Genomic DNA, 27,828 nt, shown 5'->3' with positions numbered 1-27,828 from the left:
ATGAGTTACAGATCAGTTAAGCTTTGTTCTGTTCTGCTGATTTTTGTCCGAGATATGGCCCTTTAATTTACAGATATCTAAGTTTTCCGCACTTTTTTCTAAAAGCTTGCAGATATTGAGCTGATTTTTCAATATGTGAGTCTACCTTGATGAGTTACGTATCAAGTTCTGTTTTGCTGATTTTTTTCAAAGTAATCAACTTCCAGCTTTAAGGGCTTTTTCAAAATTTTTTCTAAAGACTTAAGAATTGAATTGTTTCTTTGACAAATCAATCAACCATTATTTGAAACCTAATCTATCCAATTGTCTGAGCATAAAACTTTGCAAATCTGCATCTGTTAAATGGATTTAAACATCTTTCTTGTCTTTATCCATATTCCTTCTTATGTTCAAAATCCAGGTCATTTCCTCAGTCATTTATACTTGATGATCCAAGGTAGTGTTTGGGTCAGTGATAGAAACAGCCAGTAAGGGACTATGTATTGTTTTGCAATACAATCAGAATGCTTGTTTACCTTATATTTATTTCTCCTTCTTTCATGTTGGCTTTATTAAATCATGTCTTTTGTTTTATCTTTTTCAGTATTGGAGTGGTGGACAGTGTGTAGGTCCAGACAACTGCACTGGTTGTAATGATGGATTCTACTCAAATGGTTCATATTGTGAAAGTAAGTCAATTGAGGAGGTGAAGGTGTAAATGTTTTGACTGAAAGTTTATACAGGGTTGCCACGCACCTAGGAAAACGGGAAAAGGCCAGGAATTCAATAAAAGGTGTTCTCAGTTGGGAAATGTCCGGGAAAACCTGAAAAATAGAAAAGATTTGGGAAAGATCCTTGAACTCGAAATTGCAGAAGTTGAATTAAACTTCGGTTTCCTCCCTTACACCAGTAGTAATGATAATATGGTATTTTATGAACATTTTTGGGGCAAGAAATAAGTGACGATCTGACCTTTGCCAATTTTGGTCTTTGAAATGTTTTTTTAAATGCATCACCGCTGATTAATATCGATATAGACTTTTTTCAAAATGCAGCACTTTAAAACAGGTGGTGAAACTGAAAGCAGTGTGCTGAAACAGTTGTGGCTAACACAGATTGGAATAAAACATTGCTCTCCAAATAGTGTTAAGTTCAAACATATTTAAGGATGATGCTATCGTTTCATGTATTCAATCAATTCTTTCTAAAAGGGTCATAAAAATTTATTTGGAAGAGAGAATATTAACATGTGGAAACCAATTTACAGAGTTTACTACAGATCAATACTGCCAAGAATTTGCATCTGCAAATTTCATAGAGTCACTACAAATTTAGAGAACACTTTATATCAGTCAAACACAGGCACTTGCAGTTATTGTTAATAACCCTAAGTTGATACGATTTCATCTGACCTCAAGGTAGACACACAATTATTATGGTTGGATTGACCTATATAATGAGTATTTTCCTAAGATAGAATTTGGTCAGAAATTGATAAACTTTATGCAATATGTGAAATACAGATATTCTTCTTTGTACAACAAACATGTACAATCATACCCCCCAATGTGGACCTAGTAGACAGTGATTGTAGCCTTCAGAAGATGAATATAGTGATGAAGTTTTTATGTAAAGTTTAAATGTAAGTAGCATAAACACTTGATTAGCAATAAATGGATATTATTGATGTTGAAATATGAGAGAAAATCAAAAAAGAAAATAAATAAAAACAGGGAATGTGTAAAAGAAACAACAACCAATGAAAGTTGCAGAACAGTAGCTCGAGGTCATTTTCCCAATTTTATGATTTTTGAGTACAGTCCGCCAATATCATAAAATTAGCAAAAGGACCTTGAGATACAGTTCAGCAGCTACAACCAACAAGCGAGTAATATACAACATAGGAAGCTTGGTTTGTCATTGTACATGTACCCCCTCTACTGTCTACTTTTTCTGATCATGATATATCATGATGATGAAAAGAGTTACAAATGTAACTATTTTTTTTTATTAAATATTTAGATTAGGTCTACTATTAATGCCCAATGATGCTATATTTTTCCTGCCGCCCTAATTTTATGTGGTGTCAACAACAAAAAAATTAATAGAAATTTTATGCACTGTAGAGGTTCGAAATTGCTTAAATAAATGCAACGGCATGGACGTGGCTACAACAAGTTCAGTTAAAAATAAATAAATAAATGAATAAAATCAATTAATTAAAAAAGGCCTTTCCTACTGTCTAAAATTTTGAAGGAGACATTACCAGAAACAATTTTTTAGGCCTTAGTTCTATTGGGGACAACACCAAATATGTACATGTATGATTATTTTGCGCTTGGTCAAGACAGTTTATGTATATATTTATGCTAAATTTTGGAATTTTACATATTTTTTCCAAAAAAAAATTTCCCAATAAAGTACAGCGCCTTATCGACGAGAGAATAATGTTTATGCCATCACTATGTATGATCCTTCGTCTTTATCTTGTGTTGTAAATAATAAAACAGCATAATTGTATTTTGTTATTATGATTTGTTTTGGCAGATGGCATGTACTTTGCAGAATAAATGGGAGTCAGAATACAGAGACTGGTTGCAGAAAGTGAAATCTTTACCTCATTTAGCATATTGTAAATTATATAAAAAAGCAATAGATTTAACTTCAATGGAACACTCAGCCCTGAAATCACATGCCAGAGGCCAGAAGCACAAAGAATGTATAGCATCTATCAATTCACAAGTAACACTAATTACCATTGTTACAGCAGATGCTGGAAGTTCAACAAAGGATAAGAGTTAAAAAAAAAGCAACTGGACATTTTGGTTAGTCATTGGCAAGATGACAAAGTTGTAAATCGATATTATACATAAGACTTTTTAGGGCATGCTTGTGCTGTTGATTTAGTACATACATTTGAAAACAAAGATTGGGTCTAACAAACATTGTTCAACTCTCTATGGATGGACCAAATGTAAATTGGTCAGCTTTTGATAAATTAGAGACTAAAATTGAAAAAGAATATAACACAAAGTTGATTAATATAGATGTTGTGGGTAACATACAGTGCATAAAACTTTCAGGGCTGGTGTAAATGCTACCAAATGGGAGATTTCAAATCAATTATCATCATTGCATACTTTATTTGAAAATGTCCCTGCAAGATTCAAGAGAAGATTATGAGGAGTTAACAAAATCTGATGTTTACCCACTGCCATTTTGTTCACATAGATGGGTAGAACATGTTAAAGTTCTTGATAGGGCTGTACAGGTTCTTTCGAACTTGCATAAGTATATAGAGGCTGTTGATAAGAAAAAAAAGTGAAAAGCCCAGCACAAAATCATTTGATGTAGTAAGACAAATGTTAAAAGATCCTTCAATGAAAGCAAAGTTCGCATTTGTTATGTCGGTAGGGAAACAGGTTGAGAGTTTTTTAGTTTTTTATCAATGAGATAAACCAATGATTCCTTTTCTTGCACAAGACTTGGCAGAACTGGTAAGAAATATGGATAGGTTTATCAAAACTTCAATTATAGAAGAGGCTCACACAATGCAGATATTGACATTAAGAACAGGGAAATTTTGAAAAATTTAAAGGATGTTGATTTCGGTTTGGTGGCGCAGTCAGAACTAAAAGCTGTTGAAACTAGTAAGAAAGTCAGTGAGTTTCAAATTATGGATTTTAGAAAACAGTGTCTTGACTTTTTTTCCATCTTGTGAGTAAAATTAATGACAAATCTCCTCTGGGTTACAGTTTAGTATGCAGCTTATCATGTTTGAACCCTGTTTTGATCAGTGTAGATGGTGAGAAGACACTTGAGAAATTTAGAAGAGTTTTGAATGCTTTAAGCAGGTTGAAGCGATTGGAATTTGATAATTGTGACAATATTTTTTCTGAATTTAAGAAGTTCGTTTTTAATATGAAGCACAGTGCTAAGTTAGAGTTTAGTAAGAGCACTGATGGAGTGGATAAAAATGTTTTATGAGGAGATGCATGACCAGTGTGCATATAAAAATGTTTGGTGTATTGTACACACACTATTGTTACTTTCCCATGGGCAAGCTGGTGTTGAGAGAGGGTTTTCTGTAAATAAAGAAGTTAATGAGCAAAATTTGTCAAAAGAGTCTCTAGTTGCTAAAAGATGTATTAGACTATGTTAAAAGTGTAGGGGGGTATTGAGTGTATGTTTGCTACAAAGGAGCTGTCACAATATACTAAATTAGCAAGACAAAGGTACTTTGATTATTTGGAACAGAAAAAGACTGAGAAAAAGAGGAAAAGAAAGGGAGAAAAGAGGAAGGTGGTTGAAGAAAAATTGAATGAGTTAAGAAGAAAAGCTAAATGTATTGAGGAATCAATAAATTTTTTAGATGAAAATGCAGAGAAAGCTGAACAGCTTCATTCAGTTCCTCATATTACTCAATTAAATTCTCTTCATAAAAAGAGAAAAAGCTAAAGAGCTCTCAGATGTCAGAAAGCAGGTAGATACACAATCAATGCTGTTATCAAACCTGTAAACTGCACAAAATTGTTAAATTCTTCTGTGCATCAATAGAATAGTATAAATGCTCAGCAAAGAAGTTTGTATATTTCAGTCTGTCCACCTGGAAACCTTGTAGCCTCATGTAAAATTTAATTTTTGAATCTTTTGATGAGCATGCTAGGATAGATTCAGTAGTAGTTCCAAAAGTATTTACTTGCAACTTGAAAAGGTTTACATTATGCATTTACTGGTTAAGTCAATCTTATGGACAATATTGTTCTTTCTAGTCAAGTTTTGATTTTCAAATGTCAGTGTTTTATTTTATCAGTTGTCAGTATTTTATTTTTACTATTTTTGTTATATTTTGTTTTTATTTGTTAACAGTTTATTATCCAGGAAGTATATATACATGTATTGTTTGATTTGTTAACAGTTTATTATCCAGGAAGTATATATACATGTATTGTTTGATTTGTTAACAGTTTATTATCCAGGAAGTATATATACATGTATTGTTTTTATTTTTTAACAGTTTATTATCCAGGAAGTATATATACATGTATTGTTTGATTTGTTAACAGTTTATCATCCAGGAAGTATATATACATGTATTGTTTGATTTGTTAACAGTTTATTATCCAGGAAGTATATATACATGTATTGTTTGATTTGTTAACAGTTTATTATCCATTATTATTAATTATTTATTAATTATTATTAATAATTTGTTTAATAAAGAATTGATTGAATAGAACTTTTTTATTTGAATGTCAAAACTATTAAGATAAAAAAAAATATCTAGTTTTGTGCTGTACAGTCAAGATGTGAGATTACCCTTATTGCCAGTGTAGTTTGTCAACTACATTTTCATCTTCTCATAGTTAAACGAAAAATTTCAGTTTGCTAAGGTGAGCGATTACAGGCTCTGTGGAGCCTCTGGTTAATGCTATGTATTGACCTTAGATAAATGGAAGGATATTGAAAAATATCTTACCAGGTAATACAGCCGTAGAAGGTACTAAGAAACATCCACATCTGGGGACAGGCTGCAATATTGCTTGCAATGTGATCAGTAGAACAGTGCATTGTACATGAAATTAAGGACAAGATTAAAAAAAAATAACAGCACCCACTTTGGTACAATTGTATTTACATGAATGAATTATTCATGCATATCATAAAAAATCATGGTATAGTCGGCAACTTCTCATTGGTACATATCGTTGAAAACCTGGGCAAAATCCTTGAAAAACAATGGAAAAACCCTTGAATTTCATATAGTGAAGAAGTGTGGCAACCCTGTTTATATGTAATGTTATATTTTCTATACAACCACAAGAAATTTGCCAGTGGTGGAAATGAAATTTTGAAAAAAGGAGGATTTTAGAGAGGTTTTAAAAAAGAAGGGACGTTCCAGGCCATTATTTTCTCTTTTTGTCCCACCTTTTTCACAAAATTACAATTTTTTTTTCAGCAAAGGGGGGGGGGGCTTCCGGACTCCCCCCACCCCTATTGGATCCTCACTGTTTTGGTTTCATGTAACAGTACAAGCACAGTAAAGCACAGTAATTCCAAAGTGTCTGCTTTTTTTTTGCCATGTAGTTTAACCGTCCTCTTTACTTTAAAGAAAAAGTTACCCTGTCTAGTCATTATCGTTGTATTCCTTTGATTACTGTTAAAATTCTGGTTTCCCTTGATTTCCCTTACGATTTTTCCCACAGTAAAATACATGTGAAAATAACAGTAAAGCAACTTATTTTTTTGCAAATTCTTATTAATATTTCTGAATATCAATTCAACTTTGCTACTAATACTACATGTGTTATTTGCATCTATTGCATAATGAAGGGACATCTTCGCACCAATTTAGTTTCACAATTTTTGCTTGTTCATGAAATAAGTTACATCAACAAATGTTACTTTGTTGTGGAAAAATTTTGCTTATTTTATTCCTGTCTAATGTTTTAATCATTTCAGTATGTGCTGATATACCAAACTGTAATCACCGCCAGTGTACGTCCCTGGCCAATACAACATGTAACTGGTGCCAGGGTGACATAGATGGGAACCAGTATTACAGGACTTATACTCACGAAATAAGTGGTGGTGAAACCTGTGATAGTAAGTCCTATTTACTGACCTTTGAACTTAAATGCAACAGCTAGACCTTTTCAACTTAAAAAATATTCCTAATAAGAGGTGGCTTATAAGTAAGTACAAAACCAAAAAAAAAAACAGAATTATTTTTGTTGTTTTTAATGCAGTTCAAGAAAAAAAAAGGAATGAACTTTGCACTTTTGAAGTTTTACTTCTTCTTGCAGTAGTTGTACAGGATATATCCATGTGGTCATAGTATCTCTAGTTTTTTTTACTGGAAGTCAAATTGCTCATTGCATTATGTCTATACTTGGTTAATATTGTAATATAGTTAAACCTGTCTTAAGTGACCTTTAAAGGGAGAGTGAAATCATGGTCACATAAGACGAGCGGTCTTTATATACAGGTTAATTTGACATAGAATGCACAGCAAAGGGTCAGGGAAATTTTAATCATAGTCTTTTAGCAGGTTTGACTGAGATTTCATTGTACTAAAAGGTTAGATAGAAAGCGCCAATGACAGTGGAATTAAGGCTATGAGCCCAGTTTCATAAGTGTTCCAAATGATATTTTCCTTAAATATTTCTGAACTCGAAGTTTCAACCAAGCAGATAGCTTCAAAGAAATTTGAGTAAATATGAATTTGAAATTTTTTAATGAAACTGGTCCCGATCATTAACTTAAAAAATTCAGATTTAATTTTAAACTGTTATCAATAAACTTGTATAACACTTAAAAAATTATGACTGTTTTACAGAGGTGTGTTCATGGGCAGCAGATAGTACCCGTTGTTATCCTGGTGTGTGTGGCACTGGGACAAATGATTCAGCTACAAGCTGTGTCTGTGCAGACAACTTTGGTGGGAATCATTGTGAAAACAGTATGTATATGAAAAAAAAAGAAACCAAAATTTCATCCTATCAAATCCTTTACCCAATGTCTTACGTAAGTAGATCAAAATGGAGTGGTACCTCACCCCATTCTGTAGGGCTTGCACTCCTTTGCCACTTTTGAGTGTCCTTTTGTCCCTCTTCACAATTTCAAAGTACCCTAATGAAATTTTGATAAAGAGAGTCACGAAGTTATCTCTATATATGAAATAGACATTACAAATAATTTCCTTTTTATTTCCTGCCACACTAGGTGGAATTGTATTATGTGATACTCTCCAAAAATTGTGTGTCAATGCATCTTTAAAAAAGGTTGCACTGTTTAGTACCATTAAATACAGGTTGCATCAAATTTTCAATAAAATCTAAAATTAAGTAATCAAATTAGGCCACTTTGAACATTTGCCATACCCCTTTCACCATAATATAGCATAGTATACATTAATGTTCCATTAATGCCCTATTTGTTTTGTTCTTGCAATATATACATGTGCTAGTTGTATTAAAACAATATGACAAAGCTGATGGTCTGTGGGATACTAGAACTTCACACATTAAAGTGCCCTCCTCCTGTGTCTCTATTTTTAGATCACGACTAGAAAACTTTTTACTGGTGGGGGTTAAAACAGATTGTCCTCTCCTTTCTTTTGCCTATTCATCAATCTCTTTTGATTATGTAATGATGTTCAAAGAATTCATCAGCCAATTTTTTTTAAAATTTGAAAGCATTTATTGTGACCTTGCAATTCGAGTTCATTGCAACATGTTCAAGAAGTATGGATTACTTTGAAAATACTTTTAATTGTGGGTGCCAATTTTTGTGGTTAAGGGGAAAATCATCAGTTTTTAGATTCTTGAATTCATGAATTAAACAACTCCTTGATACAAATGAATGGTTAATTTTCTTTTCCTTGGAAACAAAATTGCATGGTTTACTGATCCCATGAAACCATGAAAATTGGTACCCCATTAACAATTATAATTCCACAGTAATTCATGCTTGAAAATTTGAGATATAGAGGTTTCTCTGATCAGATCAACTTTTTTTTCTGGATTTAAACATGTTTAAGTGTCATAACTTTGAATTGTATTTCTATGTGGTTTTAGACAATATAGGCAATTAAAGTTTAGATTTAGCACTTTGTTTAGCATGTAAAAGTGTGTTCTGACTCGGATATCAGTTTGCAGGACAATTAGGGGAAAATTGTATCTCAACCTTTATGAACTTGAATTTCCACAAAACTAATCAAAATAGACCAACAAACGAAAGTATCTTAGTACCACTACATTGGCTGTTTGTCAGCATCTAAAAAAAGTAATATAATTAATGTAACTGCTATAGTCTTTATTTACAAAATGTATGAATTTTTCTCAATTTTGCAGTTCTGAATCTTCCTGACATAACTCTTAACAGTGCAGTATTTTACAATGATGGTGAGACCAACACAGCTAAGAATGATCCAAACTATGCTGAAGATGATCAGGTCATTTGGACTAATGTTGACGATTTTACGCGGGTAGAACTTTCAATGACAGCTACATACACCCCGCCAGCAGATACAAGAGATGCTAATCATTTTGTAACAGACTTCAAAGTGGGTTTGGCCGAGATGAGATACACATTAAGTCGTTATAAAGGTATAACTAATTTTGACAAGCCCGCCTTTTTATGAATGATCTATGATGTACTGTTGTCTGTATGTATACACTGAGCTTTATTGATATTTTCATATTAATGTTTTAGTAGAAGCTTATTTTTAAAAAAATATTTTTCAGTTTATTAATTCTGTGAAAGTACTATAGATCATGGAGTACCAATTTTAGTGGTTTTCTTCGGTAAGCCAAACTAAGAAATTTGCTTCCCAATGAAAAGGAGAATCCCATTGATGTGTATGCTGAAAACATCAAAACCACAAATTCCAGAAACCATGAGTTGTGTTTTGACCCTAATCCATGAAAATTGGTATCCACAAAAATATTTTCACAGTACTGCTTATTTCGTTATTTTGAATAAATGGCTGTTCGATAATCTTAATAGTTAAAGAGTAATCAAGGGAACCAAGGTTATAGCGGTAATCAAAAGAATGTAATCCAGGGACAAAGACCAGACATGGAAAACAGACATACACAACAAAGAACATAAAGTAACTAATATCATACATACAAAGTAATAAAAGCAAATGAGCAACTCAGACTCCACTAAAAACTGGGAGCATGGACCAGGTGCACCGGTAGGGAAAGCGTCCTCTGCTTTTCTAGAAAACCTGCCGAGTTACTCATAAAAAGTCAAGTCAGGGGTAGACGAATGAGGAAAGAAAAACTATGACATGTTGAACAAATCAGTTTTCATGGCACAGATGGATACACCGTAACGATCCACGAGTTCATGATGATAAACTTTTGAAGTGATGACTTCAATCTTGTACAACATAACCCTGTTTCAGAAGCCTGTTTGATAGAATTCTAGCGCGATACAAAAAGTCTGTGTAGTTTCAGCAAGCTCTAGCATAATGTACGAGTTGTGATAAGAACACTCCATACGCAGGTGCTGATGGGATGCCACAGATGAAAGGAAAGTTGACAATTTTGAATGAAAAGTTTGTCGTACAGTTTGGTCAATAGTTTTCCTTTACCATCGATTTGTAAGTGTAGGACAAGATATGAGGCTGACTTCACATGTCTGTAGTATCCTTTATCTCAAGTTCTTTGGGGTAGATGCAATGTATCAAATCCCCAATATTAGGATTGTTTGAAGATAATATGTCATCTATATAGCGGAAACTGAGGTTAAAGGATCTAGCTAAACAATATTCTTTTTTTGGATGAAATCAGCTATAAAGTCAGCCTCATAAGAGTGAAGGAATGGGTCAGCAAGTAGAGGAGCACAATTTGTTCCCATTGGAATGCTTACTGTTTGTTGAAACTGGCATTATTCCTTCTCAGTCTGAACTTTTGCGTAAGGACTTGAGAAAGAACTGGAACAAAGTGATGATGCCTGAAAAATAATAAAACAGTTGATGCTCAAATTACTGTAATATTATATTACTGTGGTGTTTACCATGCTAACATATTTAGGTCATAAAGATAGAGATTTCTGTCTGTCTGTCCATTTGCCATGTAAAGATTCGATGATTTTACATGTTCTCCCCATATTTTTTAAATAGCACAGTGCCTATAGCGCATTCTCACTAAAATATGAAAACTGATAGTACACTGCTAAGAAATCATAGCCCTGCGAAGTACAGTGCTATAATGACCTGGGGAGAACACTGCATGTAACTAGAGCTTTATGTGAAGAAATGCTTTCAAAGGGAGTTTATCTATGTTTTAATGGTTTAAAATAAGATTTACAAGTTCAAAATTTCTCCTGCACTGTTTAATGGATTTAAATTGCATTTGAATAAATGATAATAAAGGATAGAAATTGTATGAAGATAGGCATAAAATAAGGTTATTTTTTTAACACATTAAAAGGGAGATAATCCATGTTTAGGGTTTAGCATTTTAGTATTGCATGCATTCAATATGCAGTGTTCTCCCCAGGCCCTTAAAGTGCTGCACTTTACAGCGCTATCGAGATTGAGTGCTGCGCTATCGAGATCAGTACTGTGCTATCTTGCTATCAGTGCTGTGCTATTAACTTAAATTAGAGGATTAAAAATCAATTCCGACAGGAAACAAGTGTGCCCATGGTCATTTACGGCATTCTACAAAGTAATTAGCAGTAAACATGCTATGGTCAGTTAATCACCGTGTGACCGCACAGGTGTCTGGTCACAAATTAATTATAATGAAGCTGTCAATCAGATATTAACACCTGATGTTGAACCAATCGGAACTGACTATGGTAAAAATTCACTCAACCCTGCCCAAAAGCATGTGGCTGTTTATAAATGCAAAGTTGAATAATTGCACAATCACATGATGTTTTTAACATTAAGAAGCTGAATTACCTTATAAAAGAACATATTAAATTCCCAAACAATATTTATCCCATCAGATACATGTACTTCCAAAACATTTGGAGAGAAAAAAAGGAAATGGCCGTCTTTTGTTTACATTGCCATGTTGTTGTGTATCAAGAGCACATGTTTTTGGTGGGAAAATTCCTTAAAAAATAGATTGTAAAATCCCCCAAGTCTAAAAATAGTATAACAGGTGTGGGGGGAAAAAAATTTTTTGTCATGAATAAACTACATATAAACATAATATTTCAAAACAAAACAACTAAATAACAAGAATAAGATCTATGTTTTTCTTACTCCACACTACCTCCTGAACATTTTTGGAATCATGAATATAAAGACCAGAGTAGTCTTTTACATGTACCTGATTAGATAATATTCTAAATATATAGATATATTGAAAGTTACAAAAACTAGAAAAAGAGTGTATTAGAGAATGCTCTTAGTCAAATCAATATCGCATTCAAATCAGCCATTGAGGCCCCACAACTAATGAAAAATTATGAAGAATTACTTATCATAATTTGATATTATAGATTATCTTTAATTTTTCTGTTAATTTAAAAAGGAAAAATAAGAAATGGTATTAATTTATAATTACTGCAAAAGAAGAAAAAAAGTAAAATATTTACCTTCAAATAATTCATGTAAACATAAATAGCAATGTACAAATATACATTTTTAATACACTGATCAATCTTTATATAATACATTAAATACAAAGTGGCACATTTCGACACGAGACATATTAATGTGTCACATGCGCTGAATACAGCGCTATCTGAAAATCCTGGGGAGAACCCTGAATATGATACTATCCTTATTCTTGGAACCTTTTGATGCATATCATTATTTTAGATGGAATTCCACCTAATACTAAGACAACAGATTGTCCAGAGGCTGGACAAGACACAGCACCAAAGGATGTAGCATGTAATGAGACTGTAGCCCTGGTTGATTGGTTACCACTAGAACATAATGATAGGTGATATAATTGAATAATTTTATTTCAGTAATCATTTTCTGATTTGATACAAAAAAATGTTGAACTTCTCATAAGCGTAATTAATGCAGGGATTAAATTTAAGAAATATATCCACTAGCTTGATTTAGCAAGTACCAAAAAATTTGATTCACTAAATCTTAGTTCCTTCAGTTAATTCTTTTCTCACAAAATTTGTAGAATCCCACACCCAAATATAGCAGAAAAAATTACTACTTAAAAATTGAATTTTAATTTACATTCAGCAAGCGTTTCCCTTAAAATTTGATCACTAATGATGTTTTGAACTTTTTATGATTAATCCTTAGATTTTGATACTAAAATTGAATTATATGAAATGACAGCATACTTCTTTTTGGGTCAATATCCCTCTTTCAGATTAGAAAGTCTCCCACATGGGAGCCACAACTCTCCCTCTTAGCAGAAATATTGCACATTTTATGTTGTGAATGGCTTATTATATTGATGGAAATACAATGTTTATGTAAATAATAATCATTGAGAAACAATCAACAAATAATTAATCCTTTTGTTGTACTAATTACTCAAAATTTGATAACTCTTGGTAGATTAATGAGATTATCGTAGATTTTACATCTTTGTCGATTCTTTGATTTTGATTTTCTAGCAAAATTATCCTTTTTTCTGCAAAACAAAGTCATCACGCTGAATCTCCCTCTTTGAGCATTCAAAAGATTAACAAGTATCTGACAGTATTTTATTATCTGTCTTTCCTATGGATGAATGAAGGGGAAAAAGTCTTCCTTTGCCAAGATGTTCTTTTTTCATTTCAAAGAAAGAAAAATTTTTAATTTATTTTTAGCACGTTCTTTTTCAGAGTCCTTTTTAGAATAAAGTTTTGCTCATCTTTCTTCTCATTTTCAATTTTTTATATGAGTGCATGAAGTTTGAAAACAGCTCACAATGTCAATGGTTTTTTGGAAGTTTTTTTTTTGCATAGGTTTTTCAACCAATCAATTTTCATGTCAACATGAAATTACCAGTAGCAATCTCCACTCAAAACATTACAGTTCCTTCAGTGAAATCAACTTATTGTCCCCTGCCATTATACAGAAGGATTCATAGAAATACTGGTGTCCATCCATATGATCAAACTTTTGGATACATTTCTGCAGAAACCACTGGACAGATTTTCTTCAAATTTTGTAGGATTGTTAGTCACCATTGTTGTTGATCATATTGGGCTACCATTATGATTTTATAAATTTAACTGGAGTTATGGGACTTTTGTACTTAAAATTATTTTGTGACAGTAGGGGACATATGGCTTCAAGTTGCTTGTTTTACATGTTACTGGTTTTTCCATAATAAAACTAAAACTTCCTCAAAATTTCCCACTATATACATGTAATCTGATTAATTTACAGGATTGTGTACCAAGTGAGTGCTACAAATGGAGGTTATGTGGACGTAGAAAATCGTGATAACTTTCCAACTACAGTAACCACAGAGAAGTTTTACTACAATGGCCAGACACGGACCAGGACGTTTACATTTCATTGGGATATTGAATTCCCGTATCATTGTAGTGAGACAGAGGCTACAGGAACTGATTCTTGTCCTTACCCGGTTGAGATAATTCCTGCTGATATTACTTCTGATGTAAGATTCTTCAGCTTGTATTATTAAGTATAGCTCTGAGTAAAAATTACAGAGTTGCCTACCCTCGTGATTTTGGCACAAGGCTTACGCTTATGACTGTTGTCAAATTCCTTTATACAGTGGTAAACTTCCTGTTTTTTAGCTCACCTGGCCAAAGGCCATGTGAACTATTGCCATCACTTGGCATCCGTGGTTACGTTGTCTGTTGTCTTCATTAACAATTACACAAAACTCTTCTCCTCTGAAACTACTTGACTAATTAGAACCAAACTTGGTATGAATGTTCCTTGGGGTATCCTGCATAGAACTGGTGTGGGGATTTTTGATCCATTGAAAAACATGGCTGCCTGTTTCTAAAAATAGAACATAGGGGTCAGACAGTAGTTTTTCACATATATCTTTTAAACCGTTCGGTTTAGCTAAATTTTGACAGGGTAAAAGTGTTCAGCATGATGAGATCTATCTCTGGTTAAATTTTTGTTTCCATCCATTAAGCCATGTTTGAGTTATTGCTCTTTTTCAACAATTTTTGTTACTAAAAATAGAACATAAGGGTCAGACAGCAGATTTTGCATGTATCTCCAAAACTGGTAAGTTTAGCTAAATTCTGACATGTATAAAAGTGTTTTGCATGGGGAGATCTATTGCTGGTCAAATTTTGGTTTTATACTGGTGAGTCATGTTAGAGGTAATGCCCTTTTTCAACGATTTTTGCTATTTTTAATGTTATTTCTTTCAAAAAGCTTCTCCTCTGACATTATTTGATCAATTGAAACCAAACTTGCTACAAATGTTCCTTGGTGTGTCCTGCATAGAACTGATGTGGGTATTTTGGTCCGTCAAAAAACATGGCAGTAGTTTTTTTGCATATATCTCCAAAACTGGTAAGTTTAGCTAAATTCTTTCAATAACTGAAATGATCCATACTATTAGGACTACAAAAGTCTTCAGGGATACAAGTGGCTACTTGTAAGAGTTGTTGCCCTTGAAATGGAAAAAATGACTTTTCTTTTTAAGTTTTCAGTCAATATCTTGAAAACTATGAAAGATTAAAAGAAACTTTCAAATGTTGAAAAGATCTTATGATAAGTCCTACTAAAAACTTCTTGAGTCAAAATTGTTGGATAACTTTTTGTTAATTTGATTGCCTTTGAAAGGCAAAATTTAACAAGGTGAGCAATTCAGGCTCCTGGGAGCCTCTTGTTTTTTTTTTCTGTTCCACACCATCTATTTTATATGACTCAGTAAATACTGTACCATTAGTCATTTCTTTTTGGAAACATCAAACAAAAACTATGTCCAAATGTAGTTGTGAAGAAAATTATGATGTTTTTGCCAAGAAAAAGCGTAAGACAACATGATACAAAGTTTATTTTTATTTATATCCATTGTATTGCTGTTCATCTACAATATTTGCTGGTTTCTGTCCATAAAATCATCTTTTTTCAACAAAAAATTAACTTTACAATTTTTGAACTTTAATTACTATTTTTGGGGTACACCGAACGGTTTTAGTAAGAAAGAGGTAGGCAAGTCTGAAATCTTAGAATTATACAAAAGCTGAAAGTACATGATTAATGCATGTCTTATGCACAGGAATATTTTGACTGGAAACCCTTCAGGAAGACAAAAAGTTTCTTTCAGCAATAAAATTGTCATTGAAAGTTGATTTAGCAGCTAAATATTAGTTGAAATCTACTATAAAAAGGTTCAAGATAATTTCTCATCCAACGTTGTAACCTTTTTACACTCTACATAAAAAATTACAACAAATGCTTTACACATGTTTGAAAAAAATCTGAAAAACTTATGTTGCTCATGTTTTTTATATGTTTAGGACCACCATGAAAAACATGTTTTTAATAAACAAATTAATTAATGAAAAACAAGTAAATTTATATCATATGGGAAATATATCTCTTCCATAGGCCTTTATATATTAGAAGAATATTGTTTTCATACAATTTTGGAAGAAACTGTTTCAGTGTGTTTTTTATATGCAAAAATTTCATTCCTAAAAATATGTTTCCCTATTTTTCAAAACATGAAAACATATATGTTGATATTTTTCCTGTGTATAACAGAGAATACAATTCATGAAATTCACTTTTTTGAATTTGTTTTAAAAATTATCTTGAAGTCCTGGAGCATAGAAAGTAACAAATTGATCAGTACACTGGAAAAAGAGAAACCCTCAAAAGTTATGTAATAGGTTCTAGGTAGTCCCCAAAAAGATTTTTTTTCCCTAGATAGTCAAAATGCAACTGATATTGAAGCAACATTTGAGAACACTGAGAATTTATCACTTGATGTTCACTTTATTCGACTGAAATTTGTTTTTTAGCCGAATGTTGAGTTTACTTTTGGAGGATGGAGAGATGATTTGTCTGGACTCGGAGAATACACATTTCAAGTGTTTGAAGTAAAAGAAAATGGGCTAACGCTAAAAGATGGAGTATCTCCAGCTACAATATCTGACGAAAATATCAACAATGTTACGGTTTGTTTTTGTTTTATACACTGTATTAGTAAATAGTGTCATTAAATCAGAGGAAGCTTATCCTTCAGGTGCCTCAGATCAATGATCCCAGTTTTTTAATGGAGTCTGGCTTGCTCATTTACTTTTGGTCTCTGTGTTTTTTTTTTTGTTTTTTTGTTTTTTGTTTTTGTTTTTTTTTTTTTTGTTATTTTATGTTCCTTTTTTTTGTCTAGTCTCGTTATCCCTAGGTTTTGTTCTTGTTGATTTCTATTCAAATCCTGATCAAATAACATAATTGATTTTGGCATTTGAAGACTGACCGCTAAACTATGCAAAAATTAACTCCACACATATGGTATAGGAGTTGGTCAGCTTTTTAAGGGTAAAATTTTTGCATAATTTTCAGATATCAGACTTTCCCACGCTTCTATTAATCCTTTAATTTGCATTTTTACACCCCCACTATACCTTGTCAATATGTCTGTCCTTCTGTAAAAGATTTCTCAGCTTTTATTGCAAAGTATGCTTAGATAGTTGGCCTTGCCATGTTCCTTGTTGATGTATTTTACTGTTTACTGTCCAATTAATTTGACAGAAATTGTTGAGGGGGGGTATACATGACATAGCATGTAACATCTTGTTGCTTAATTTGTTGATTTTTTTATAAATATTTCACCAATGTTAATACATGTACTAGCATTTCTTTGAGTGGGTGAATCCATAGATTTAACACTTCCCTGACTATATTCTGTATGCATAATCCCAATGTTTCAATTTTTTCTTTAATTATATTTAGCAAAATGTAAAAAAAATGTTTGATCTTGGCATTCCTTTTTTATTACTGTTAAACAACATCAATCCAGAAAGCTTATCTTAATACAGTGGAATCCCCATAAACCGGCCCCTCTGAAAACTGTACATTTATTTTTGGTGCGGAATTAACGCCTATATATTTAAGTACAAAAATACCGGCCCCTCTAAATTCCGAATTCTGGCCGTACATTCTGGTATGAAACATATGTTTTCATACAATATTGACCTCTTAACACCGGCCGACAAAATCTGTTTACCTGAGAAATGGGTGAACCGTGTTGCCTGTCACTCTGTGTATTGATTACTGATTGACATATTTTACATGTAAACCATTGCCACCTGACTATTTACCTTGTTACGTAAACATATCATACAGGTGCAAATCGTAATTAAATGTAATTATCAAACATCAAAACATAATAATTAAAACAAATCGGCTTGTAAATATAATGATTAAAAGGCAATTTAGCTTGCACACACAATGATCTGCGTGGTTTACACGAAATGAAGAGGTCTTATCCACGTGGTCTTATCATGCTTTGTACATTTAAACGCTGACACAGATATACAGGTATTTCAAGGTCAGTGACCCCCGATATCGATGTATTTATGGTATTCTATAAATAAACTTGTAAAATAACAACAACATGGATATAAATATTTATTCAATGAAACATACATGTATTACAAAAAAAAACATTTAAAAAAATAGAATGCACTGCACAAACAGTCAACATGCTTTAAAAATGAAATGAGGGTATTTTGCAGACATTGATTAATCATAGTTGTATACTTCCGGAACCAGTTTCCGGAGCAACAACGTCAATTTCTGGTACCTCTGGAAACCGGACACCCTGAAAACCGGCCGATTTTGTCAGTCCCATTGATGGCCGGTTTACAGAGGTTGCACTGTATACACAATGAAGAAAAAAATATTGCAAATAATAATGATGTTTGGTAGATGACACTGCAAAATGGTTTTTTTTGTATATTCTAAAATTTTGTCAATGTCACCACCTAAATTCTTTTAGCTGTCGATTGCCATACAGTAAGAAACGGAGTACATGTGGATGCATAAACAGGGAAGTGAAGAGATTATTTGATATAGGAGCTGATAAAATGAATAACATTTTTTTTTGTTATAGGGATCCTTTACTTTGACAGAACCAGGAGTTTACTCCATTCATCTTACTGCTTATGACAACACAAGAAATGGTGAAAATGAGGGAAACTACCGTGCTGCCCGGACACTCTTGTTTTTTGATGATCAATCAGCTGTTGATATCAATGATGCAATTCCTATGACATGTGCAGAAGCTTCTTTAAACAGCTCAAACAAATGGGTCGTCAAGGACACCAACACGGTTACCATAACATGGACCAATCATTTTGTAAATAATCGTCATGTGACTAACAAGTGGCTGGCTGAGATTGAACCTTACTCTGCATCAACAGTTTATGAGGAATATGATGGGAATAGGACCACAGCTGCTATTGATAATGCCCAGGGTAATAATATGGTTAGTTGGTGTGTAACTGCCTCTATGGTCTCATGCTAGCATGCTAATCTCATGCAGAAAGTCATGGGTTTGATTTCATGTCAAGTGAGTCCAAAGTCTTAAAAGTTTAAATGCCACATTTAGGAGATAGAGGATGACTGGTTGGCTTTGAATCAGAATAGGTGGCATGCTTACCTTCAAGTTATTGTTTCTGTGTCAGAGCTAGCACAATAAAAAACCTGCTCAGCATGTCAGAACAAGCAGGGTTTGTGGATTGTTCAACCGTTCTCATCCTGAAATATATCAAGTATCTGCGATTTGATGTAAAATTTAATATGCTTCAGTCAGCCAAGTTATTGTGTGAAACCAATTCATGTTAAAACACAATAATAATTTGGGGTATGGAGAACAGTATGGAAATGATTTTATTTGATTCTATCCAAATGAAAACCTATACATAAAATTTTGTTCTAGATGTTGTATTTAGTAATTATGATCTTTTTAATAAGAAAGTATCAAAAGTATCAATTATATATATAAATGTCACCAAGAGCCAGTTGAGCATGAGGTTAGGGGAATTAGCTCTGTATGCTTGGCTCCAGTGACTCGGGATATGTGTGTAGGTTAGACTCTTTTTCTGTTCTGTGGCAAAGTAACTACACATAAAGTTTCAACAATTTAATAATAACAATAGCCAAAAGAAACCAAAATATAAAATGCACTATTAAGGTTGTCGCAGTTTCTGGTTCTATAATGTTAATTTTCAAATTTTAACAATGTCCAAATTCACTAAATCCAAATCTGAATGAATTTTGATAAAGTCCAGAAGGTTAAGTAATGATCCAGCGAGTACTGGAATCTGTTCCTTGGAAGTCTAATGAATCAGTAACGTTTGCAGATATCTGGTTACGGATGATTCGGAGTAACTGGAACTAGATGACTTTGTAGGTTCTACTGTATTCCTTCTGTACTGTTGTTAACTTCACTGTTACTGTTTCTAACTCTATTCTATATTTTACCCTATCATTCTATTCTTTACTTTATTCAGTCTATTTATGGTCCAAAATTGACAATTGCTCAAGACTGGTATGTATTTGAGCAATATTAACATTTGTTTGAAATATGCCAAAAGCTAATTATGAGATATTAATTAAATGAAAGATGAAAAACATTTGTCACTCTAATTAAGCAATTAAACAATAATAATTAAAAGAGAGTAACTTTAATCCATCTGTGACATTTGACATATTAGTCTCAGGTCTATTTCCTTAATTGCTTACAAAATAATATAGACAAGAGGAATGAAAATTGATTCATAAAATTTCTACAAAAATGTTAAAAATTTGCACAATGAGTTATGCACCTAAGACATAAATATGGCAAGTTTTGGTAAGCTGTTCACAGTGCTTCAAGGAGTAACTTCTCATCAGCAGCATTAGAATCAAATATGTAGAAAGTTTATGATATGATTACAAAATGAATTATATTCATGAAGTATTCAAATAAAAACAAAATTGGAAGTCAAATTCAGCCCCAATGAGTTCTAATAAGTTGCCTACCCAAAGCCATAATTGGAAAAGTAACAGATAATTAATCACAGTTGGTCTAAAAGCTCATAATTGGAAAAGTAACAGATAAAAGCCCATTATTGGAAAAGTAACAGATAATTCATCACAGTTGGCCTAATTAATATTTATATTGTTTTGAACCAGGTATAGTAGAGTTCCATGTTGGTTACATGGTTTTCTCACCAGATCTTTCTGACTCCCAGAACCTGACAGCCATGTCTGACCTCCATGACCAATCAACGACTCTAGATGTATTGTGGAGTGACGGAGATAAACTTATATTGATGGTTCAAGCCACTGACTTAATAGGAAGTTCTAATAACGACACAATCACATTACATCGGGATGCCACACCTCCTGTGATTGAAGACCTGTGGTTGACAAGAGGGGAGCGGTTGAATGTCTCTGTGCACAGGGTTATAGAACTCACTGAAATGACGTAAGATATTATAGTGCATCCTGTCTTAACCAAACCTGGAATAAACAGAAAACCTGTATAAACCAAACATTAAATAAATGGAAAACCTATCTAAAACAGACCACCTTCTAAACCCGACATTATATAAAGTCCCTATCATAATCAATACATTTTGAACCTCAGAAAACCAAACAAATCCAATAGTCCTACAGGGGGTTTCATTTAGACAGGTTTCACTGTATATAAAAATAAAAGTATAAGATTTAAAATTCAAATGTTGCAAACATAACAAAGTTTGTCTATAGAATCTACCCATTTTTAGCAGTCCATTATAACTATTTTACATTGCATGCAGAAACTGTCAAATTCTTAACAATTTTTAAATTTTCATCCCTGAGAAGTTGTAAACTTTGAATTTTTAAAAATGCAGAAATATAGAAATCAACTGATATGTTTCTGTACCCATTTGAAATGTTATATTAAGTATCTAGTTTCCTATTTTTATGACTATTACATATAAGTCTATATGAAATTCAGACACTGTGCATATTGAAGTGATCCATGGTGAAGAAAAGCCCACCGAACAAACAATGCTTTTTCAATCTACATATGCTATATGCTTACGTAACAGTTGTCTTCCATATTTAGATCTGTACTTTTGAATAAATCATACATTTATCTTCCACTAAAATCAACCAGATCGAACAAAATCAAAAATGATACTCTTGCAAAGTGCTAATTTCATGTCCAATTTATTTAAATTTTATCTCAAAAGTGCAACACCCAAAAGAAAAACTATGACTGATTATGTGGTCTGTAACAGATTCTGTGTATTAAGTAATCCAATTGTACCAGCATTTCCATTCAGTATGTACATACTGCCAAACAGTGAATATTTGTGGTGAAGTGGCAAAGTTTTTTTGGTTTTTGATCCTTCAGGATCAAAATACCTTATATCACCGGTCTATCAATGGAACTTCCCTACTATTTCTGAGCACTACACAAAAGTATAGTCCAAATGTAATTCCTTTTACATCATTCAATACCTCTTTTATAACTAGGAAATATGTTTCCTGCAATTTATCTGCTCAGTAATATTGTATTATTTATGCAAATAAAATTAAGATCTAGTCTTCACATCAACTCAAGATTTGAGGGACTTCTGGGCCTTGAAAGATATTTAGTAATAAATTTACATTTAGGGAATTTATTTCTTGCAGTATCTGGAAGAATAAAATGTCTTTAATATTTTCATTTAAAAACACTTACAAGTCAAATTATCCATCCTATCATTAATATTTTACCATTTATAAACAGGGAGTGAAGAGCAGTGATTTTAACAAAGTAAAATTGGCAGGAAAATTCAAATTGATTAACGTGTCTAGATTTTGTAAATCTTGTGTTAAGGAAATTATTTTCTTAAGCTGATATTGGCTTTATTTAAGTATAATTGTTATGTAGGATAAATACTCTGTTAATATAGCTTTAGAATGTAAATGCATATTAACTTTTGAATAGATTTAAAATTGGGGAAAAAGGTGAAATGGAACAAAAATTTATAAATGTGTGTGAAGTTGGATCAGTAGTATAGATTGACTTACAGTTTATACATATTAAAGAAGGGTAGTTCTTAATAGTATTTTAAATGTAATGTATGGTCACAATTTCATTTAACATCATATAATCTTTGAAATTTTGTTCATGCTACAATTTCCTCGAGAATCAAAAACTACCAGTGCTATCAGCACTATGATTGTGGTTACTATGTTCACTGCATGTAATAGATAATGAATGGCTTCAAGTCAGAAAAATGAGTCTGAGTAACATGAGTAGGACATTGCCTTTGTGAGCTATCACATTGAAAATCTAGCTCTAGTACCAAATTTATATTTTCAGGATAGAATGGGTTGCCTATGACTACCATAGTGGTATAGACTCATTGTATTGGAGGATCTTTGATAACTTTACTGGAACAGACATATTACATGGCCATGAGAATGTTGCCAGACAATATTCTATGGTAATATTAGCTGTTTAGCTCACCTGGCCTGAAGGGGCCATGTGAGCCATTGTCATCGCTATGTGTCCATCATCTGTTAACTTTTCCAAACATTTTCTCCTCTGAAACTACTGGACAGATTGTAACCAAACTTTGCATGCATGTTCCTAAGGGGATTTTTTACCCATGTGGCAACTGTTACTAAAAATAGACTATAGGTCAAATTGAAGATATGTGGAAATAACTTGAAAACCAATGTGCTGAGGGGAAAATTGATCAGCATGGTGAGACAGACCTATGCTGAAATTTACTTAAAGATCTGTTGATTGATGTTGGAGTTATTGCCTTTGAAGAGCGGAAAAATGACAGAGAGATATATTTTATAATTTGAAATATTTATTAAATGATTCTTATGATAATTGTACAGTAGGGTCAAGAATTCAATTTTGAGTTATTGTTTTAGGAAGCTAAAAAGACTATTTTTGATCAGGTGAGCGATTCAGGCTCTCTAGAGCCTCTTGTTGGGTGTTTGTATAACTTTGCTGAAACAGAAATATCAGGGGTGTATCCAGACATGGAATAGGAGGGGTGCCAGCAGGGGTTCCTCAATAAAAAAGGGTTGCTAGCACATTATTTGCCATTTTTTGGAAATTTTACATATGAAATTTACAATTGTCAATCCTCAGCATCCGCCTCAGGATTCGTCACTACATATTACATGGCCATGAGAATGTAGCCAGACAATATTCGAGGGTAGTAATAGGGTAGTAATGGATTTACTGTAAATAATAATGTAACTGAATGTGATTTAAACTGAGGTTGCATTTGATGAGAATCTCATGTGAAATTTTCATGAAACGAGGCCAAGGTTGTTAAATAGTCATAATGAAGAGGACTGAAAATGTTTTATCTTTTCAGGATAATGGCAGTTGCCAAGCAACATATGGTACATATCCCAGGGGAGCTAACTGTTACTGTACCAATTTTGAGGGATGTTTCCACAGACATTTCCAGGTTCTACCTGCTGTCAAGGTCAGCGAGGGACTGTTTATGGGGATGGATGTAGGCATTCATGACTATGATTATTACATTGAAATTTCTGTCACAAACAAAGCTCAGTTAGTCACAGTATCAAGAAAAAAGGTAAAACAATAGTAAAAATTCTGCAGTGCCAGTTTAAGCAAAATTTAAGATGAGATAATTAAATCATGTATAAAAAAGGAAAATGAAATAAAATAGAAATGCTTAAAACAGTTAACTATTTTAGTATCTTACTCTATGGATAAATAATATGTGGAAGCCATTTAATGAAGGAAACCTGTTATGTAATTACTAATATTCAAACCCGCAAAAAATCAATTTGACAATTTTTTTGAAAATTACTGAAGCAGTTCATAAAGGTTTTTCAGTATTGAATGGAATACTGAACCGTGTATAAAGACCTAACAGCAAAAAACTTAAACATTATACACTTATACAGCCTTCAAGATGAGTTGACTCAAACTAAACCAAAATTTCAATTTAAAAAGAGTCCATCTTTTTATTCACTGACAGTTATAATGCCTTTTGCGCTTGGTAGACCGAATGAAAAAGACAGTTTTAGTAGAACAAGAAAGAAATACTCAATTTGTACACTCAGAAGTTTGGAATGTTTGTTTCATTTGGCCAAAGTAGTAAAATTCAAGAATGCTTTTTTCAAGAAATTTCACATTTTTTATTTCTGCTTTGTTCGTAGATTTACAGGACTTTCAGTGACATAATTAAAGTGACTTTTAGCACAGTAAATGTCATGCATTTTAGCTTGACAGCAATTGTCTTATCTATATTTAGATAACCATTGACATCACACCACCTCATGCAGGTATGGTGCATGATGGGATGCCAGGAAGTCCAGAGGTAGATTATCAACAGGGAACCACACTGACAGCATACTGGTCCCAGTTCTTTGACAGAGAAAGTGGTGTTTTATTTTATCAGTACATTGCTGGTAATTCTTGTGCTGCAGCAGTTGATTTTGATCTAGAGAGGATGCATCCAAATGTAGGTATTACTGTACATCGCCAAAAATGTAGGTATTACAGTACATCGCCAAAAATGTAGGTATTACTGTACATCGCCCAAAATGTAGGTATTACTGTACATCGCCCAAAATGTAGGTATTACTGTACTTTGCCCAAAATGTAGGTATTACTGTACATCGCCAAAAATGTAGGTATTACTGTACATTACCAAAAATGTAGATATTACTATACATCCCCAAAAATGTAGGTATTACTGTACATTACCAAAAATGTAGGTATTACTGTACATTGCCCAAAATGTAGGTATTACTGTACATCGCCCAAAATGTAGGTATTAATGTACATTGCCCAAAATGTAGGTATTACTGTACATCACCAAAAATGTAGGTATTAATGTACATTGCCCAAAATGTAGGTATTACTGTACATCGCCAAAAATGTAGGTATTGCTGTACATCGCCAAAAATGTAGGTATTACTATACATCGCCAAAAATGCCACTATGATTTTCACATGTAAGTGGGGCTTGCTAACATATGATTGTCATATGTAAGTAGGGGCTTGGTAACATATGATTTTCATATGTAAGTAGGGGCTTGGTAACATATTATTATCATGTTTGAGAAATATATATGATTACCATATAACAATTATAAGGCAATTAAAAGTAAACTGAAACACATGTTAATCATATCATATTTGATTCGTATGATAATCATATCTTCTTCTTCATATGATTCTCATGTGTGACACATTTGGTTGTGTATTAGAAGTTATACTTAATGCCAGGTAAAATTTTTGTTTGTGCATTTGTGTAATAATCATTTTCTTTTTTTCTTTTTTTATTTTTTCCACAGTGGCCAGATTTAAAGAGGGGAGGGTTGTGATCTATCAAAATTACTGTAACCATCTTTATTGTGCCTGTTCCAAGTCAGGAATTTCTAGTCTCTAAATGTATTGTTTCATTTTCACTTCAGTTTACCGTTATGTTGCTAGAGTGTATAGGGGCAACTTTTTCACTGTACCTGTGAATAATGTTGTTTTGGGACGAGCTACAGCCTGCCCTGTGGTATTACGTTTGGGGCCAGCTGCAGCCTGCCCTGTGGTTTTAGGTTTGGGGCCAGCTGCAGCCTGCCCTGTGGTATTAGGTTTGGGGCCAGCTGTAGCCTGCTCTGTGGTATTAGGTTTGGGGCCAGCTGCAGCCTGCCCTGTGGTATTATGCTTGGGGCCAGCTGCAGCCTGCCCTGTCGGGTGAGGGTTTCCTTGTTTATGAAAGACCCATGGATAATCTTGAGATTACACTTTTAATCCTGGTGAGGTTATCATCCTTTTGACATATTCACTATATCTATTCTCATTATAAAACCATAAATAAAAATAATTTCTGTTGTAATTTTGTCACCTCAATTCAAAAGTTTCCCCTCCTACAGTTTTTTTCTATGAACTTTATCATTTGTGAACTAGAAAGTTATGACACAAGCACCTTTCCTTGTAAAGTTTTTGAAGGAAGTATGAAAACTGTAATTTTTGGGGGAACTTTGCATGATTTTGAATTTTTGTTCGGAGGTGAAACAGCCTGTATTCTGAGTTAAATGATGTTAAATAATGCATAAAAAACAGTGTTTACATACTGATACATTTAATCCTTTCAACAATCGAGGAAAATGGTTGCTGCAAATATTGTCATTTTAGTGAAAATTAACCACAAAAAATGAATATATGTATTAAGAAGCACCACTTATTCCTCGCCTGTTGGGAAACTTGCACAAATCAAAATTGTGTGATGTGAAGATGTTTTATAAATTTTAAGTCAAAGGTCAAGGTTACCCTTTATATAAAGATATGAATTTTTATTTTTTTTTGATTTGCTGTAGGTCATTGGTAATCATTGCTTTTATAATTTTTTGCAAGAATGGAGATGGAGGATCTTCTCCGCTGGTCTTTAAAGAAACAAGACACACATATATACATGTCCAGTTTTATTTTATTTTTTTTCAGGTGATAGAAACATATGAAACCTCTGGAACTTTCACAGCTCCTGGAACTGGTACCTACTTCTTTACAGTTGTTGCCTATAACAGAGCACTGGAGGCATCAGATCCAGTCTGTTCAGATGGTGTTACAATAGATACCGCTGTTCCAACCATCTCTGAAATAACCATTGAAAATGTCTTGGTAAAAGGTGGACTGGTCACTGATGGAACAAATTATTGGATTTTGTCTACAGATAGGACACTTAGGAAGATTGCCAACCATACCTCTGATTGCGAGTAAGTTATTTCCTTTATTGCAAACTCTACTGTTGTGTAAATATTATATGCCCACTCTGTTGAGTTAGGGCTATATTGCACTCGCCTTGTCCATCTGTCTGCCCGTCCATTTCACTTTAATGTAACAGATTTTGTAGTTTCAATTGCAGGGAATTATTAGAAGTTTGGTATATTGCTATGCATAATAACTTGCACTACATCTCCCCTTTCCTGGTTCTTCACTTATCTACGTCCTGTTAAGCATGCAACTTAGTATATTTTTAGGTGATGCATGAATTAGACAGCAATGGTGTCTGCTTAGCACACTGTAATGTGCATCTTCATATTTAAATTTTAATTAAGTCCACAAAGATGAAAATAAAAAGAGATTTTACTGTCAGTAATTAAGGTTAGAAATGTGATCAAAGTAATAGCCAGTGCATATATAACCCAATATACAATACTGCTATTTTAAGATTAATGAATATACATATTATGGTATTATTTAATCTGTGCTACCAGTTTGGTTATTTCTTCTCTTTGTAAATTAAGGAATTCTATCTGAACATTAAAAATTTCAATAAGTATTTCAGATATGTTTGGATTCTGAATTTCCAAGTCATGGTAAACATATTTGATTGGTCAACAACAAAATTGCTGTAAAAGATAAATGTATGAAATTTAAATTCAAATGAATTTTCATAGCAAAGCCACTATGTTATGCCTTCATGAGAAACCATT

The 27,828-nt window shown here is 32.9% G+C and overlaps 1 protein-coding gene and 1 long non-coding RNA gene across 3 annotated transcripts in view; one reads left to right on the top strand and one right to left on the bottom strand.

The window, feature by feature from the left end:
* The window catches only part of LOC148610807 (uncharacterized), a 102,309-nt gene that overhangs the window by 17,849 nt on the left and 56,632 nt on the right, over nucleotides 1-27,828 (top strand). For both annotated transcript variants that reach the window (XR_015924775.1, XM_088596184.1), the window contains exons 5-17: nucleotides 584-668; nucleotides 6,442-6,585; nucleotides 7,319-7,441; nucleotides 8,835-9,089; nucleotides 12,275-12,401; nucleotides 13,808-14,042; nucleotides 16,387-16,542; nucleotides 18,480-18,843; nucleotides 20,546-20,840; nucleotides 22,716-22,839; nucleotides 23,737-23,961; nucleotides 24,649-24,858; nucleotides 26,837-27,108. Coding sequence is in view for 1 of the 2 variants with exons in the window: in XM_088596184.1 (XP_088452310.1) it covers nucleotides 584-668; nucleotides 6,442-6,585; nucleotides 7,319-7,441; nucleotides 8,835-9,089; nucleotides 12,275-12,401; nucleotides 13,808-14,042; nucleotides 16,387-16,542; nucleotides 18,480-18,843; nucleotides 20,546-20,840; nucleotides 22,716-22,839; nucleotides 23,737-23,961; nucleotides 24,649-24,858; nucleotides 26,837-27,108 (2,615 nt within the window). In the remaining variant the exon portion in view is untranslated. The remainder of the gene's footprint in view (nucleotides 1-583; nucleotides 669-6,441; nucleotides 6,586-7,318; nucleotides 7,442-8,834; nucleotides 9,090-12,274; nucleotides 12,402-13,807; nucleotides 14,043-16,386; nucleotides 16,543-18,479; nucleotides 18,844-20,545; nucleotides 20,841-22,715; nucleotides 22,840-23,736; nucleotides 23,962-24,648; nucleotides 24,859-26,836; nucleotides 27,109-27,828) is intronic.
* On the bottom strand, nucleotides 662-11,542 carry LOC148610808 (uncharacterized). Its single transcript, XR_015924781.1, has 3 exons — nucleotides 11,405-11,542; nucleotides 10,363-10,446; nucleotides 662-803 (listed from the first exon to the last, which is right to left on the bottom strand). It is a non-coding gene; the product is annotated as an uncharacterized LOC148610808 (long non-coding RNA).

The sequence above is a fragment of the Perna viridis genome, chromosome 8 (genome assembly GCF_037379345.1).
Source record: "Perna viridis isolate PV_CMFRI_1.1 ecotype Kerala chromosome 8, ASM3737934v1, whole genome shotgun sequence".
NCBI lineage: Eukaryota > Metazoa > Mollusca > Bivalvia > Mytilida > Mytilidae > Perna > Perna viridis.
Note: the sequence above shows the minus strand (reverse complement) of the source record. Positions and strands in the feature narration are given on the sequence as shown.